General features: G+C 46.8%; 1 protein-coding gene across 1 annotated transcript in view; it reads right to left on the bottom strand.

Moving 5' to 3' along the window:
• Positions 1 to 1324: 1324 nt before the first annotated feature.
• The window catches only part of Mfsd4a (major facilitator superfamily domain containing 4A), a 29701-nt gene continuing 12369 nt past the window's right edge, over positions 1325 to 18656 (bottom strand). The window contains exons 4-10 of the mRNA XM_008823314.3: positions 16691 to 16853; positions 16167 to 16282; positions 15091 to 15264; positions 10248 to 10395; positions 6512 to 6582; positions 4579 to 4699; positions 1325 to 3288 (exon numbers count right to left, since the gene is read on the bottom strand). Coding sequence (XP_008821536.1) covers positions 3233 to 3288; positions 4579 to 4699; positions 6512 to 6582; positions 10248 to 10395; positions 15091 to 15264; positions 16167 to 16282; positions 16691 to 16853 — 849 coding nt within the window. The 3' untranslated portion in view covers positions 1325 to 3232. The remainder of the gene's footprint in view (positions 3289 to 4578; positions 4700 to 6511; positions 6583 to 10247; positions 10396 to 15090; positions 15265 to 16166; positions 16283 to 16690; positions 16854 to 18656) is intronic.

Here is an 18656-nt window from a genome sequence, read left to right on the forward strand (position 1 = left end):
CAGGATGGCCCATGCCCAATTACTCAGGTCAGGTGTCTTGGCCTATCCTGGACTGCACCTTTCTCTAATACCCTACACTCAATCCATCAGCAAATTTTGCTAGCTTGGCCTTCAAAATGACGACTTGAATCCCCTTTCATCACTCCCACTGCTGCCAAAGTGTTCCAGGCCGCTCCCAGTCCTACAGCTGAACCTGTGCTAACTCCATGGTCAACACTGGCTCCACAGTCAGCACTGAATCCATGGTCTTCAAATTGCCAGTGATGCTTTTAAACATGCATTATGCTGTGTCATGTGCCGCCTGCTCACCCCCCACCCTGAACATGTTACATATTTACTATATCTTCAACCTTGGTGCAAGCCTATGAGGCAGAGACCTCATTCACTGCTGAAACTTCGCCTAAACCCATGCCTTGAACATGGCAAGTGCTCAGACTTTTTTGAATGACTAAGTGTATTCTCCATAAGAAACTTATGTGTTGGACTGAAAATAGAGCCCAGTTGGTAGTGTGCCTGCATAGCATATCCAAGGCTCTGAGTCTTGATAACCAGAACTATATAAACTAAATGTGGTGATGCATGCCTGTAACCCAAGCACTTGGGACATGGAAGTAAGAGGAACAGTAGTTCAAAGACATCTCAACTACATACCAGGTTTGGTCCAGCTACATGAGACACAGTCTCAAAAAAAAAAAAAAGAAAAAAACAAAAACCCCACAAAAAGTGTGGCGAGATGGCTCAGCTGTTAAGAGCACTTGCTACTCCTGCAGAAGACCAGGTTCAATTCCTAGCACCCACATAGTGGTTAACAGCTGTTCTTGACTCCAGTTCCAAGGGATCCTACGCCCTCTTCTGGCCTCCAAGGACATTTGCACACATGGTATACTTACATACATGCAGGCAAAACACTCATACACATAAAAAAATTAATCAAAAAACAAAACAGAAGCAGACCTCTATGTTACTGTCTTCTCTTAGGGAACAAGGTGTGCTAGTGGGGTAGATTTTCATGTCTGCAGAAGGAATCGGAACAGGAAGCCTGACTAGCACTCTGAAATGACAAGTCTTGAGAACTAAGGGTGTGGCTCAGTGGTGAGTGCTTGCATAGAATGCACAAAACCCTTGGTTCCATCCATAACACTACCAACTCCCCAAATACATATATGTGTATATCACATATGTCAGTCATGTGAACCTATAATATGAGAGACCTGTCCTTAGGGAATGGTCTCTGAGCTTAAATATAAAAGGCCAATCATCCTTCATAGTGGATAACACACTCATTACATTTAAAATATTTTATTTTAGGAAAGGTATTTAGATTCGTTTTAATTTTGTTTTCTATATTAACATATTAATCATCAACTTAGATATAACCATTGATTCTTTCAAAATCTGTATAAAAATGATATTTTCTTGGAAAACTACAAGAAAAATACAATTGCCTTCTCTTTGCCCAGGTCAGTAATTACAGTTAGATTGCACATTTCAATCTGGCTGGTATCTCATACTTTTTTTACAGTTAAAACTATTCCCGTAGACCACCAGCCTTCCAAAATTGGATCTATTTGAGTTGCAATAAATATGTACCAAACATGAATGATTTCTTATGAGGCTTTAAAAGTAAAAACACTTAACATTCATTAGGCAGTTTCCATGTTGGGTATATAGCAAATACTTCATACAAACTCACTTAATTCTCTCAGAACTCCTGTGAGGTAGGATGCTTCTAGAGATGCCACCACACTGGTAAAAACAAGTGAGGTTGGAAATGCTGGGGCTCTTTTAGGGTTACACAGCTAGAAAGTGAGGGCAGTACTTTACCCAGGTCTCTGTGCTCTGTGTGAACTATTGTCCCCCGGGACCATCATTCACCGAATTTTCACATTTATGCATGCACATCTGTATACTCACAGCGAATGCACAGGTAAACCAATTACTGGAGCTGCTATTTCATTACTTCCAGAAGTCACTGTAACTGCCGCATGGGTGGCTCCAAAAGCCTTGTACTCTCACTCCTGCCTGAACTTGTGAGCATGCATTCTCTGTTACTGACCCTCTGTGCTTGGCATAGTGGGAATTCCTGACAGACAGTACTTTCTATCACGTGGCTTGAATTATTCCGTAGTCCCAGCTTTTTATGGAAAAAAAAAACCAAAGACCTTGACATAGTATAAAATTTTTCCTCTATAAAAGATACAAAATTTCAATGAGCTACTTTTTAAAGTTCTCTGCTGCATCTGTACCTTTTGGATGTCAGTAAAGAAAAATAGGATGTCCATTTTATTCTCCCAGGTGCTTTCTGGACTAATTAGCATTGATTATTAGCATCAGCATGCTGGTAAATGCTTAACAGTTGGCTTCCTGGGGACAGCCATGACGTGTACCTTGGCCCACTTCTGCACCATGGTTGCCTTCAAGCTACCCATTGTCTGTTACTGGGCAGCTGGGAGAAGCCCGGTGGCATGCTGTTGTGTAGCAATGCCACCACCTGGGTGCCACGGACATAATGACCTCTGGAGCATCAGTTATGGCAAAATTATCAATGTTGAGTATTATCTTTGCTTATTTATAAATTAATTTTTAATCACAGCTGCACTTAACAACTAGCTCTCAAAACGAAAATTTAGCAGTCAGCTTTTATAAGCTGGGCCAAGCTAGCCCAGTGTACCACTGAACGAGTGTTTCAAAGAAAGCAGGATTCAACATCTCTTTTTGCTGTCTTAGGATACAGATGAACTATTGATTTCTACAGCAGGAATGGGAGGGACTTTGGACCATGAGTAAGTAAGCAACACATGAGTCCTTTCAACATGCTTGGGAGTTTGGATTAGTTGAAAATATATCTACAACTAGCAATGATCAAAGGGCTTTACAATTTCAACATTCTTTTTTTCAAACCTCAACTAAAGGTGATCTCAGACCCAGGGTATGGTCCGTGCCTGATGATGGTGGAGTGATATGAGAGCTGTCTTTTGCCCTCCCATCTGGCTGTCATGGACTGAAAGTCTGAATCACAGAAGAGGAAAATAACAAAAATGCCAGGTTCCCTAATGATTTGTCCAGGAAAAACCCAGGGACCAGGATTCAACTTCTTGGTTTAGTATGAATGGAGAAGAATCACACAAAGGTGGCAGGAGAGGCCTCTTCTGTCACCCTTGGCTTCCTGTGTCAATTTCGTCACCTTGTTGCTCCAGAGGCTGAGGTCTTCACCTGCCTCCAGCATCCCATCTCACCTCTGGTAGCACTCAGAGTTCTCCAAGCCAAGGGGTTTGTCCTGGGTAAGAACTACAAAGGAACACACAAATAGATAGCACAGGCAGTACATGTGGGCAGCTCCAGCTCACTCCAGCAAGTGTTCACTCTGAAGGTGAACAAGTGTTTTGTTTCTCTGCTGTTCTGTCACTCTTTAGGGCATACAAGGCACAGTCGGAAGTCAGACCGAGATCTATTAAAGTGTTTCTGGAGGCAGTTGCTTGGAACTAGTGTCCAGGGCTGGGGAAAGATGAGTATTTGCCTCCCATAAAGGAGCATAAGAACTGTTAGGCATTTGATATTCATCAAGTATTAATTGGATGCATATATATATATATATATATACATATATGGCACAGTTTTTATTGGGATATGTGTTTGGATGCACACACCACAACACAGGTCAGAGGACAGGTCGGAGGAGAACTTGCAGGAGTCATTCCTTCCACTGTGTGGGTCCTGGGGAGTGAACTCAAAGTGTCAGTTTTGGTGGCAGGTACCCTGACCCAAGGAGCCATCTTGCTGGCCCCTGAGTGCATATCTTAAGTGAAGCTCTACACAGTGGGCCAGGCTAGAAATAACCACTACTTGCCCTCTCAGAGGCTGTCCTGGAGGTAACTCTCCTGGCTGGCCTCTATGCTTAGTGTTTAGAGGATAAGCATGGCTACTCATTTCTTCAGTTGTTTTATAACTATTCTGTTTTTACAGAGAGGACATTGGCTCTGCTTGGGGACCTTCTATTAAGAATATCCTGGTGCACAGCTAGTTGCTGAACATCTTGGAAGCCCTGGATAGAAGAACAGGGGAGACTCAGTTCAAAAATAGCCTTGGTACTACCCTGGCCTGGGGTCTCCAGGAGGGAGTCTTCCTAGAAGCATCTCAGTCCTGAAGGACGTCTTCCCTGTTGTTTGGCTAGAAGGGATTCTTTGTGAAGAAGGGATCTGGACCAGATGCAAAACCTTGAACTGCAAAGAGGTAGGCTAAGCTCCAGCCAGGGAGGCAGGCTCTACCTTCCCTTGCCCTCACCAGTCTGGGGAGAGATTTTTGGCCCTGGGATCCATGGTAGAGTGGGATGCAGGAAGCCAAGTTCACACTCCATCCCCTCTGCTAATGGAGAATCTGTGAGTCAGCCTGTGTGACCTTCAGAGTCCAGCGTGGACAATTGCAAGGAGAGCAGGAAGGGGGAAAGGGAAGCTGTAGAAAAATAAACATTTCCTTGCATTTTATTTGGAACAGAACAGCACTTCTGGTGCGTTAAAATCACAGCCTTTCCCTGCCCCTGCTGTTTTCCTCCTCTTGTGTAGAAAGGAATTTTCTCCTTACCTGATGAGAGTTCAGGGTGCATCCTGTGGAAAAATAGAAGCAAGACGTAGAAGATAAAAGCCAAGCAGCCAATGATCATGCCACAGACCAGGAAACTGTAGCTGCCCTGGGCCTGGAAGATCTGCCAGAGGGGAACATAGACAGCAGACATTAGCACCCCATATGGAGGTACACAGGAGACTGGCTGACTTGGGCCCCTGAAGGCTTCTCAGTCAAGCTGAGGCCATCATACCATTGAGGAGGGCTTCCCAAGGCTACAGATCTGGAGAAGGCAGAAGCCCTGCTCTAAAGTCAGGGTTGAATGTGGCCATACCCTGCACTCCTTCAGTTCTGTGTTCTGGAACTTTTTAAAAAATTTTTATTATTTTTTAAAAATTTTATGTATATGCGTGTATTGCCTGCATGTAGGTAAGTGCACCCGTGTCATGCAATGCTCGCAGAGGTCAGAAGAAGCTGTCGGATCCCCCTAGGACTGGAGTTAAGGACAGTTGTTAGCTGTCATGTGGGTGCTGGGATTCAAACCCGGGTCTTCTGCAAGAACAACCAGTGTTCTTAACCGCTGAGCCATCTCTCCAGCCCCATCTGGAACTTTCTGAGAAACTCCATATGATCACTGAAACTCCAACATAGGCCTAACTGGAACTTTGCAAAAGGTGTGTTCACCTTTTATTATGAACATTTAAAATGTGTCAAAGTAGCAAACAGAACTCCCATAGACCATCACCAGCTTAAAAAAACACACCAAGGGCTAGAGAGATGACTCAGAAGTTAAGAGCCCTGGCTGCTCTTACAGAAGATCTGGTTCAGTTCCCAGCTCCCACACGGTGGCTGACAGCTGTCCATAGCTCCAGTTCCAGGGTATTCGATACCTCTTCTGGCCTCTGTGGGCATAACATACACATGGTGTGCTTACATGCAAGCAAAACACTCATATACATGAAATAAAAATAAATAATTAAGAACACACACATGGGGCTGGAGAGATGGCTCAGTGGTTAGGAGCACTGGCTGTTCTTGCAGAAGACCCTGATTCAGTTCCCAGCACCCACGTGGCAGCTAACAACTGTCTATAACTCCAGTTCCAGGGGATCTGACAGCCTCTTTTTACCTCCTTGGGTATCGTACAACACAGGTGTACCTACCTACATGCAGGCAATATACTCATACACATAAAATTAAACAATATTCAAAACAAAACAACCCCCCCACACCCCCCAAAGCAAACCCCAGGGGTGGCATTTCAATGTAGTGGGCATCCAAGATGTAATTTCTCCTCCACCAGTCTGGGCACAAGAAGACAAAAGGAGACTCTGGTGGCCATGAGGAGACTTGGGAGTCTGAACAATTCAGGCTCTGATATTGCTGGTAGTTACTAAGCTGACTGACATAGGAGTCTGAGTTTCAGGGTCCTCTTTTGTAAAAAGAGGACTAGCGCCTGCTAGCTTCAAGGAAAAGTAATGTTGATTTACATTTCTGTTGTTTTCCTGGGAGCATGTCAAGGGCAGCTGGGAGTGGGGATTGTTGTCAGGGCAGGCGCTGCGCCCTGGGTGCCACAGCCACAGGCTAGGAGATGAGGATGCAGGGACAGGATGGAAAAAGAGAACTGCCAGCAGTGGCACACGGTCCAGGCTCTCAGAGCCCAAAGCATTCCCATGGGGCCCCCTGGCCCCATGCCCAGACAGCAGTGTTTGCTTTGGATTTGTGCACACAGCCATTAAGGTTGCCACATCCCACATTCAGAGGTCTGGCTTTAAGTCTGATTGGCTTGGAAATGGAAAGAGGTAGCCCCAGCCTGAATGTCCCCACAGGCTATCTGGGGCTCAGAAAGTGACAACTTGAATATAAAGGTAGCTGGCTGAAATATCTTCTTTCCAGCTTGGAGGGATGTTCTCCAGTCCCCTCCCCTTCCAGCCCCCCAGAGAACCCCACCTACCAAACCAACCAGCATCTGCAGGACCATCTCGCCAATTCCTGCCCCGGTCACCAGCACTGTGGTCGCACAGCCTAACAAAGTGAGAAGGGAAGGTTGGGTAAAAGCAAGTTGAGGACATAGAAGAGCGCCATTAGGATCCAGAGCAGTCTGTACACCTCTAGCTGGTGTGGCTTAAGAGGATTTCTGTGTTTCTGACACTTCCTATCCTACTGTCCTTTTGTATCCCTTTCTTATTCCCAGACTTTCAGTTGCTCACAGGCACTTAGCCTGGCATTCAGGACTTTTCCCGATCTACTACCTTCCTTTCCAGAAAGCTCTCCTAAGACCTTCAGGGCCCAAGCTTCAGAGTCATACTTGGGGGTCTAAGGCCAATTATGACACCTGCTGGCCATGTCCTCTTAGACAAGTTCTGTTGCTTCTCTAGGCTTGGTTTCCTTCTCTGTCAAACAGGAAGTTATGTAGGTGACTGCTGTAATATGTTCATAGTGCCCACAGACAGCTGGCTTGGGGCATACACTTGAAGCCAGGTCCCTCATCTTCAGGACAAATCTAAATGCTTCATGTGGTTTGCAGGGTCATTTCTCACACTGCCAGCTCCCAAGCAACCCACCAGCCAGGACAAACTCTGTGGTCCTGACCTGTGGCCCTGTCTGACTTAAATGCAGGTCTTCACTCCCCTCTGAGCGTTCCCTGCCTTCCTCCAATTCATCTCTTGGGCCTGAGCTTAGATTTCCTTTGAGAATCTTCCTCCTTAGTTCCTAAGCCTGGGTTGGCAGCTTCTTCCCTAGCCCTGTCTGTGTGACTGCAGGGATGACTGCCCTTCCAGTTCCTTGCAGACATGAGAGCTTATCAGTAGCATGTGGCTAAGGATGGCACATCTCTGAAGGCTTCACCTCCTTCCAGCCCCCAACTTCCCCCATCTCCCTCAAGCCTGTCCTGTCCTGCATATACTGTTCCCTGCCCCATCCTTCCCGAGAATGCCTTCCTTGCTTTTCCCCACCCAGACTTTCTCAGTCCTGGGCATCTCACATCCCATTGAACTTTTGAGTTCAATACTGCTCACTCCCTTCTCTGAATTCCAAGGGGTCCCCAACTGTTCAATTCGTTCTTTCAAAACCCCTTAAGCCCCTTCTGCACACGAGGTACAATGCTAAACAGAGTCCTCACTGGTGAATGATAAACTACCAGACAGAGCTCCTGTGAGCCTCAGGGACATGAAGTCAGGTGCTTTACATTTTCCCCAGTGTATAAACACTCCCACAAGATCAGCATTTGCTTTCTCATCTGTTTGGTGGTGCTGGGGAGCAAACTCAGAGTCTTGTACATATGAGGCAAGTGCTCTACCACTGACCTACAACCCCAGGCCCAGCATTTTGTTTGTTTGAAACAGGGTCTCACTTTCTGACTGGCCTAGAACTTAAAGAAATCCACTGCCTCTGCCTCCCAAGTGCTAGGATTACAGGTGTGAGCCACCACATGACGTAGGCATTTTTATTCTCACTTTACATACAAGAAAAATTGAGCCTCAGTGAAAGGAAAGGAAATGGAATCACTTGAGGTCATAGACCTGCAAATATCAACAGGATTGGTGTTGGTCATTGGCTTTGCCAGTGACCTTGAAGCCCACTCTTTCTCTTGTCCCTATCTGGGGTGTATCTGAGAGGACATAGCATAGGTACAGAAGCCTTGAAATGGGTCACACAGCAGGGACAGGCCTCACATCCATGGGACACAAAAGAGGAAGACCCTTTTCCACGGAGATCAGAGACACTTCCTCAGCAGGGGCAGGATAGAGGCAGGCCAAGCCATGTGGCTGTGGCCAAAGCATGGAGGTTCAGAGCGACTGGCGTGCCATCAACTACTCTAAGTAGTTCAGCATGTCTAGGCTTCGGACTCTGGGGGACTGCAGAAAAAAGGAGCTGTGCTTCAGGGTGCTCTCTGCAACAGCATGGAGAGTGGTTTTTTAGGGCTCCCCAGACTCCCAGGATGGATGCTGTCAGAGAGGAGCCCAAGTCCTGACAGTAGCACAAAGAGCCAGGTGATTGTAATGCTGAGCTAGCGGATCAAATGGAGACAAGACCTACCAAGGAGGGGGGCGGTGTGACTGGACTTTGGGAAAGGCCAGCACTGTATGCCAAGCAAATAAATGATGAGAAGGGCCAAATTAAAGCAGGGATGGTGAGAAATGACAGGAAGATGGATCTGAGTGATCATTCAACAGAACTTGCTGCTACTACTAGACTAATACCTATTCATCTCTTGAAACTTTGTGACATGTGAGAACATTATTCCATCATTTATTCTCTTGAGGTTTAGGGTCTGACCACTCTGGTCCCTGGGAAGCTGCCTCTCCTGCTGGGAGAAGGGACCGTGTCTCCTGCACATGTCCTCTGTACTTCATCCTGTCCTCATTAGCACAGAGACGGTGTTAGCAGAATGGGTGTTGATGCTAGCCAATGCCTCTTCTGTCCTCAGATCCACCAAGGACAGGGCCTCTTCTGAGTCATAGTTCAAAAGAATCTTCCCTGATTTGGAGTGTGTCTCAGCTATGTGTTGTACTCACTCAGAGGAGCCAGAAGCCAGACACTCAAAGATACCTGATTCTTTGACTCATTCTACCATGTGTATTGTTTTTCTTCTAAGTTGCAAACATTAAACAGCGTACATATGGCCTTATTTGGGTTTAAATATATATACATATAACATTCTCAGGCAGGAACTGGGAGAAAAACTGCTCAGTTTTTTCAGCTGCTTTCCCTCTGCATTAAAATATGCTTGTATTGTTTGAGCTTTTTGCAGTAAGCATGCACTACTTTCATAATTAAAAATTTTCTGTTTGAAAACAAACTTACAAGTTTGTCATAGTGATGACACTATGTGCTAAAATTATTTGTAGATTCTCCTCTGGTTTCCTCATCTCGTGACTATGGGTAACTAAGTTGTGTGTAGCTCTGATTTGATGCTACCTTTATACCAACTTCTCCCTCCTCTAAAGAAATCACCCATTTAATTCTGGTTTTCCAGCCTCTACATTAATATTCTAATAATAATAATTATAATAGGCATAGGTGTCCCGGTAGCCCCTGCTGGCTTGAAACTCAATATGGAGATCAAGCTAGCCTCAAACTCAGAGATCCACCTGCCTCTACCTGGGATTAAAGGTGTGTATCACCACACCCAGCTAGAACACAATTATTTTTAATTAAAGTGCATGTGGGAGGCTAGAGAAATGGAGAATCTGAGGTTTGTGGCATCAGAGTTGTATCAACCCTAAACCTCATGGCGAATCGTTCCTATCTTGTGTTTCCGACATAAGCATCAGGCAGGCAAGGAGTTTTCCCTATTCCTGTGCCTGAGCTACGAAATGCCTTTCCTTTGACAGTTTTTCCATGCAGATTTGTTTTTCTTTGAATTTGGAATTTTCAGTGCATCCATGATCCTCAAGCTATCAGCTGTAGGTCCACAGACAGCACCAGGCCACCATATGGAAGAAGGAAATAGAAAAGGGAAGCCTTGCTTCTCTGTGGTCTACAAGTGGGGGATGGGGACATAAAGATGGACATGGACAAGATACCCATGACCAAGCATGCCTGCTTCCACCCATGCCAGCAGGTATTGACCTTCCCGCTAAATGGCAGTCCAGGCCAACAATACCACAGGAAGATGAGGGTAGGAGAGGAGGTGGTCCCCAGCTACAGAGAGCATGCCTCTGTGTTCCTTTGCCTCTGCCACTCACCTTTGTACTGGAGGATGTCCTCAGTGTAGGCTAGCATACTTGGGAAGGTGCTACTCAGAAACAGGCCCAAACTTGCTGTTCCCACAAACAGGAAGATGACATTGTAGGAGAAAATAAGCAGGAACAGGAATGTCACCAACACTCCCACCTGTCACAGCAGAGATGTAGGCAATTAGAGGGAGGCTAGGCTGGGCTTCTATGAAAGGGAAAACTTAGGCAGTCCCTCTCTGGCTCCAGGAGCAGTGTTGTGTGGCTGGTGTGCCACCCCATGGCTTAGCTGGTACTTACAGTGGTCCTAATCTGGAGTCCAGGAGGCCCTGAGGATATGACAGCACAGGGAGGCCAAGCCCACCTGCACATCTATGCGACTGGCCTATATTAGCACCCAGTAAACACTACGGAATATACATTGCTTGTCCCCAAGGTCTTCCCTGTATCCATGGGGAATTCATCCAAGTAATCGGCAATCCCCTACTGGTGGTAGAGGTGGGCTGTATGACATGGCACTTCTCTGTGAGTTCTAGGGTCCAGAGTAAGGAAACCATAAGCCAGAAGAATGGGTGATGGCCTCAGGGTCCTCATTCTCTGGGAATCTAAGATGGGGTGGATCAATGGTTATGGTAACCAGCTTGGTGACCCCTCAGATGTAGTTCAAACCCCATGGACAGAGCTAACTAATTGTTGGAGACTCTTAATATGCTTAGAAATCACTGGAGCTCAGCAGTCTCTGCCACATGGGCAAATTTTTGTTAAAATAACCCAATTTCTGAGCTCTTTAAAAATGTTTTTATGTAAGTGTTGAGTGATTTCTATGTCACACACGTCTAGGAAGAAACTAGAGCAGCACAAGATCTGGAGTCTAAAGCCCCGGATGCAAGTGCCAACTGAGTGCATCCAGCTGTGGAGCCTTGAAGTAGCTGTCCCCCTGAACCCTAACTTCTTTAGTCTTTATGCTGGTAGTTACCAAGGGGAGACCAAAGGCTGGTGGTGAAATGATTCAAAAAGATTGTAAAGTGTCAAGCTTCCAACAAATGTTATATTATTCCTAATATTTCTGTGTGGGTTTCTCCTCCTGCCCCCGTGCCCCAGTTCTGGGAGACAAACCCAGGCCTTAATGCATGTTTAGCAAGTACTCTACCACTGAGCTACACCATAGCCCCATGTGTGTTTTTCTTCATGTTCTAAGAGAGAAAGATTTTCTATCTTTCTCTCTGAGGTGAAATGCTCTGGTTTGGGGCTAGACATGTAGCTCAGTGGTAAAGCACTTGACCAGGGTGTCCAAGACCTTGGGCTTAATCCCTAGATCCACAAAACAAACAGTATCCTGGGTGAGTATATCTGTTTCTAGGAAAAATAAATATATAGACTTAGAAATTATGCATGGGGGGGCACATTTAGTCCAGCATCCACTCCCTCCATTTCATAGATGAGGAACTGGGCAGGCAGACGGGAAGAGACCATTAGAGAGTCACAGCAGACCCTGGGGATTGCATCTACTGGAAAAGCAAAACCAGTGATCCCAGTACATCACTCCCATTAGCTTTGACTCACAATCTCTCAGGAGAGTCTCAAAATCACCCTCAGACTCAGCCTTTCTGCCCTGGAGAAGGTCACTTCCAAGAAACAGTGGCTGAAGATAAAACACAGCCCTTCACCACAGAGAGACTACACGAAGGACTTCTTTCCTATGGTAAAAACACAAAAGCAGCTGGTGGTGTACCCATGAGATTCCAGGACTTGGGAGACTCCTACAGGAGGATTGCGAATCAGAAGCACTCTGAGCCTACATAGTGAGATCTTGTCTCAAAAAACTTTTAAGTGCAAGGCCAGCTAGATGGCTCAGTGGGTAAAGGCACTTGTTGCCCTATGATACAAGCCTGATGACTTGAGTTCAATATCTGGAACCCACATAAAGGTGGAAGGAGAGAACCAGCTCCACAAAGTTGTCCTCTGACTTGGACACATGTGTATGTGTGCGCACACATACACAATAATAAAATTTAATTATTTTGGATTTATTTATTTTTATTTTATGTGTATGAGTGTTTTTCCTACATTTAAATGCAGCCGTGCATGCAATGCCCATAAAGGCCAGAAGAGGGCATCAGATCCCCTGGAACTGGAGTTAGGGACAGTAGTTAGTTGCTATGTGGATGCTGGGAACAGAATCCAGGTCTTCTATGAGAGCAGCCAATGCTCTTAACCACTAAGCCATCTCTCCAGCCCCATTAAAAATTGGGGGGCGGTTTCCTCCTTGTATCCTAGTATCCTAGCTAGCTTGGAACTTGACCAGGCTGGCCTCTATCTCACAGAGACCTGTCTGTCTGCCCCACAAATGCTGGGATTAAAGGCATGCACCATCACAGATGGCTTAGGCCCCATAGATTTTTTATTTTTATTTTTTTAAAGCAAAAGCAATGGATATATCTCTGGTTCCAAATACAACATATTTCTTTGGCACAGAAGGTGGCCCCACAACAACTCCAATTGTTCTTTCTTTCTCCCTGTTCAATTCCTGAATGTTGGTGTGACCAAGGATTCTCTTCTGGTTTCTCTGTTCGTATCTCATTCAGTGTAGCTCCAAGGCTTCAAATGGGGCTGGAGAGATAGCTCAGTGGTTAAGGGCACTGACTGCTCTTGCAGAAGACCTGGGTTCTGTTCCCAGCACCATGGCAGCTAACAACTGTCCCTAACTCTGTACCAGGAACTCCTATTGCTGTCCTCACAGCCATGACCTCAGTCCAGAATTTCAGACATGCACATAAAGCTGCCACACAGACACAGTCACCCTGAGGGCCACTAATGGTGTGGTACACACCAAACTTGCAGTTTCCTCTAGCTGTCCTCTGAGCAGCAACTAATTGCACATCCTGTTCCTTCTCTGTTGTCCACTAGATGTATTCAAGATTCAGCTCCAGGGGCTGGGGTACATCTCAGTGGTAAAACACATCCTTAGCAGCACTAAAAACACTCAAAAGAAAAAAAGATTTGGTTTCACCTGTAACTCAGGACCAAGGAAGGCATTACTGCTAGAGTGTGCTGGACATGAACTATGCTTAATGAAGTGTGGAAGACTACCCAGACCCAACATGTGAAACCTATGACTCTGTGAAAACCTTCAATTAGCACCAAACACATTTTTGTGTGCCTGTATCCAACTGTGAGAAGCTGCATATTTCAAGGTAGAGCTTCTGGGGCTTAGCACATCAACCTGATAAGGCTGATGACTTGGAGAAACAAGAGAACTGATAGGTTGCGGGGAAACCCAACAGAGTGGTCAGCTGCCTCTGTGTACTAGCTAAGGACTATGGCAAACAATCTCAGGCTTGGGATATCATTGAAGAAGACTTTAAGCACAAGAAATGAGCAAATAAAACACTCAACTCTAAAGCAGGGCACAGCTTCTCTGCTGTCATTTGGATTTTGAAAGGCCCACAAATCAAGATCAAGGTTTGATGTTCAGGATGTTACTGTAGCAGGCTGATCCTATAAGGAAATCCTTACTTGGGTCACTAGCCTGTTGTCAAAGGGGACTGTGAGGTTTCCACTCCTTCCTTTCTCCCTTTGCTTCCTGGCTCATAACATGAACAATCTGCCCAGCCCCACTCCAGCCATTGCCATCCAGTGCTCTACCAGAGGCCCAAAGCAGTGGTCCCTCTAATCACAAATTAGAACTCTCAAAAGTGAGAGCCAAGTTAACCCTTTTCTCTTCATAATCGCCTTAAGCATGCCACTATGTGCTAGAAGGGTGAATAATACAATCTTTATCCATGTGACCATTCTAGACTATTCCTGAACCCTATTCCCTTTCCCCCTATGCTCCTGTACCACAAAAGTCCTATCTATGCTGCCTCAGAGAGTCTTCATGCCTCTCCCCATGCATTGAGGTCACTCTTATCTAAGCCCCTCCCTCTCTCAGCTAGTCTCCAAGAGTAGGCATCCCCTGGCCCTGCCTTTGCTCTTGCCTCTGCAATCTGCCCCTCCTCAGAACAGCCAGAAGCATTTATTTTGAGACAAGGTCTTTCTATGCAGCTCAGGATGGCCTTGAACTCAGTCCTTCTGTCTCTGTCTCCAAGTGCTGGGATTGTAGGGGTGCACCACCATACTTGGCTGGGAAGTGCTTTCTTACAGTGGGCTGGACTACTTAGAAAAGGAGTGAGTCCTAATCCCTGAAGGTATTTAAACAGACTGGGAACCCATTGTTAGGGATGTTTGAGAACTGATCTAAGCTTTGGCGGGAGGTTAAACTAGGTAACTCTAGGGATTTTATAATCTGGAGTCCCTTTGTCATAGATGGTGATGTGGATGTACATCACGACATGAGTCTTAAACCCACTGCATGGTCCAGGCAAGGGCCTGATCCCAGGCAAGCTAGTTCTTCAGTCTGGTTACATGCCAGTCTGGCCATCTGAGAATCTGCTGGAGGGTGTCTAAAGTCAAATTCCCAGTTCTAGCCAGATGCGATGACTATGGCTACAGGGCTCCAAACAATTAGGCGCTGTGAGAAATACAGCAGGACTAAGGCTGGGGTCTGCATCCCTCAGATGTTAGCTAGGGACTGATTTCCACACCACTGCAATCATCTATAACCTCTTTTGTTGGTGCTATTAAGGATATACAATCAGATGCCCCGACAGGGGAAGGACTTTTCTAGCACCACATAAAGCAGGCTTTACCTTCTAGACCTCCATCCTTTCTTGCCAGCATCTTTCTTCCTCCATTCCTGCATTTCTAGTATGCTGGCAGAATCTGGTTCCCAGCAAATGTCTTGGGTAGTGGTAAGGCCCAAGAGTAGACAAATTCTGTGTCTCTAAGAAGGGAAAGAGGGCTCTTGGCCACTTACCACATTGATGAATACCATGGTGGCGGGCCTCATTCTTGAGGAGACAGGGATAGAGATGAGCCGGCCCAGCGTGATAAAGCCCCAGAAGAGGCTGGGGAGGTAACCGGCCACCTTGTGTCCAACAGACAGTGGCTTCTCCACAGCATAGCTGTACACAAAGGCAGAATACGCACCCTGCAGGGAGAGCAAGCCTTGCTGAGCACATTCAGCCTAGGTTGAGCAGAAGAGCTGAGGAGGCTGACTGTTCCCAGAGGCAGAATGTCCCTGAATGTTCTGGGAACCAAGACCACAGGGCACATTCATCCCCAATCTGAGGACAGAATGGGTACCATGACACCACATGAGAGATGTCTCTATGTCTGCCCCTAGTTAGAAAGAAAAAGGTATGGTCAAGAAAGAGGAGACATACTCAAATTCACCCTGGGTGGTGCAAGTCATCCAGGTCTGTTGCTGGGACATGTGGACAGGAACATCTCTCTTACAGCAGTCAATCAACCAGCTATTCAAGGCTGCCCTAATTTAGATCTAGATTTCTAGAACGAGATACTACTAAATAGCATAACACAGGTCATTTGTGAAGTGGTCAGCTGAGCTAGAGTATGGCTTGTTCATAGCACTGTCTTGTAAAGGCAGGTTTTCAGCACATGCCAGCAAGTTGAGTGCCCCAGAGTTTATATAGCATGGCCTCTAGTAAGAGTGAACAGGGCTTTCTTTGCACCTTTCAAAAATATGGGTCACAGTGGGCATAAGCCCAGCACTCAGGAGGCTAAAGAGGAAGGATCAAGAGTTCAAAGCCAGTCTAGGCTACATTAGATCCTGGCTCCCTCCAAAATCAAACAAAAACAAAAAAAATTAAAAAGTACAAACCATCTGGAATTGTAAACAAAACAAAACACCAGACAGGCCCCTTTCTAGCATTAACAAAATAAATACAATTGACAAGGACAGAGAAGAGTCCTGGTTCCCATGGGCTGTGAGTGCTACAGGAGAGGTCAGGACACTGTACTGCAGGTGACGTTCTGAGAACCTCAGTGTTCTTTCTCCCCAGTAGGGCATGCGCTAGGAGGAAGGCTCACCATCATTCCATCTGTCATGAACAGAACCAGAGCAGCTGTGATGTGGATGGCGAAGAAAGAGCAAGGAGCTCCCCGGAAGTTCTTCCTCTGGCAGCAGCTGAACAGGTCCTCCTGCCCTGAGGGAGGCACAGAAGGGCAGGGCTGAGCCAGCTTCTGTCCCTTCTCTCCACTAGCCCAGGGGAAGTGGCTGGCAGTCAGGAGACCCCAGGCAGGGGGTGCTTGCCACCTCTACCTCCTCTAGCTTTCAGCTACTTGTGGGGAACAACCCTTGCTCTTTCCCCAGTCCTGGTGAAATCAAGGCTCAGAGAGGTCAAGTAACTCCCCTAAGGTAACCCAGACATCTGTGAGGTGCTGGAGGCTAGAGCCAGTCTGCCTTCCTCATTCTCTTGGCCAGGTGGCTCCATCACTTGCCTCACCAGATTGCCAGGAGCAAAGACTGTTTCTAACTGCTGTCACTGGGATCTAGGTTCTCTTCTGGGGGTGGAGTTACCAGGACGGCCAGGACAGGTCATGGGAGCCCGCACCTGGGTGTGGCTGAAACTTGGGGGCCAGCGAGGTGTCTTCCTTGTCAGGAGGCCGGGTCTCCAGTGCAAGCTCATCTGCGGGCAGGAGCAGTGGCTTCCTCTGGGAGCAGGTCAGCAGCCGCTCCTTGGACAGCAGGAATAGCACAGCCAGGGGCACTGGGAGCTGGGGGCAGCAGAGGGTCAGGATGCCTGGCATGCTGCCGCACCATGTGCTGTTTGGCCTGTGCTACAGGCTCACAGTTGTGGGAGAAGGCAGCTTTTCACAAGGGGCCCACCTCACCGAAGAGCCTTTGCTAGCCCATGAGCCAGCCACCCAGACACTGCATACACTTGGTATGAGCACCACTGGCCCTTGATATCCATACACTTAGAGATAGAGGGGTTCAAAGCCTGGACTCAAAGGGGCCACTGCTGGCTCAGGACAGGTGCTAATTAGCTGCTAACACCCTTATACCAAATGCTGCTGCAGCATGATGCCTTTTGCTTTTGTCTGTTTCATAGCTAGGTAAAACAACTGAGGGCCAGGGATGTGGCTCAGCAGACAGTGCTTGTCTACCATGCACAAGGCCCTGGGTTCCAACTCCAGCACTGTCAAGAGAAAAAAAAAAAGTGATGGAAGAATCATAATCCCATTTTCTAGATGGGGCAAATGAGGCTCAAAGCTATTGTGTAGGCATAGGTTGTTGAAACTGGAAGAGACCTGGGAGGTCCAACTAGGGACCCAAAGAGTGAACAGTTGCCACCACACAGCTAGTGTTGGCATCCTGATTCCTCTCAGTGTATCCCTACCTCTGGTTGCCACTGGGGTGATGTTATGTTCTTGGAAGGTACAGAGATATTAGAAGTTTGATGTCTAAACTAGAAAACACAGGTGTGAGTGATTGACAAGTGCCTATTTTCCAAGCACCCCTCCCCATAGCCCATCATTCAGTTCTGTGCTCCTTACACTGAGCCACTTAATCCCTCTAGTGCTCCCTAGAGCACCAGGAAACTCCTCCTACTGCTGAGGTTGCCTAGAGAAGCACCAACTACCTCCCTCGGGTGCCCCTGCTCAGATACCTTTGCTGCCAGGAACTCTATCAAATCTAATCACTGTTCTTCCTCTAGTGACTGTTGCCTGGATCCTTCTCTTAGGAAGCAGAGGAAGTCTAGGGAGCCACAGGAAGTTCCAGAGGTGTTTAAGTGTGTCTAGCTAATAAGCCAGGTAGGGATGGTAACCAAGTAGACATCCAACTTGGCAGTGTGTTGCTCTGAGGGAGCCCTTTGCCCTCCCCTAGGAAAGCTGCTCTCACCAGCCTAAAGACAAAAATCTACTCAACCCCATGCTGACACCATGCTATGGTGACCTTGAGAGCCTTTCTCCATACTCTAAAGCCAGTCAAGGTCATTGATAGGTGTGGTGGAACACACCTGCAGTCCTAGTTACTCTTTAAAAGGCAAGAGTTGGGCTGGAGAGATGGCGCAGTGGTTAAGAGTACTGGCTGCTCTTACAGAGGACCTAGGTTCGAGCCCTAGCACCCACATGGAGGCTAACAAGTATCTGTAACTCCAATTCCATGGGAATCCAACACCTTCTTCTGACTTCTGCGGGCAATGCATGGCATGGGTGCACTTACATACATGCAGGCAATATACTCATATACAAAGAAATAATAAATAAATATTAAAAATAAATAAAAGACAAAAGTTTAAGATCAGCCTGGGGAACATAGCGAGACCTCACAAATAATTTATAACAACAAAGTCAAGGTCAACTGGCAGCTGTAAAGTCATACATGGGGTCCTGTATGGGCCCTTGGGGAGTCCCAGCCTTATGGGGGAGACCCAGCCCTTCCTCCAGTGGTTGGGGAAACAGGAAGCACACACAGGCAAAAAGCCTGGGAGAAGGCCAAGAGGAAGCAGCTGGGCTGGAGCCTGGCACTCAGGTGACCTTTCCAGGGAGGAGGGCAAAGGGAAAGGCTTCATA

The sequence above is a fragment of the Nannospalax galili genome, unplaced genomic scaffold, assembly GCF_000622305.1.
Source record: "Nannospalax galili isolate Female #2095 unplaced genomic scaffold, S.galili_v1.0 scaffold309, whole genome shotgun sequence".
NCBI lineage: Eukaryota > Metazoa > Chordata > Mammalia > Rodentia > Spalacidae > Nannospalax > Nannospalax galili.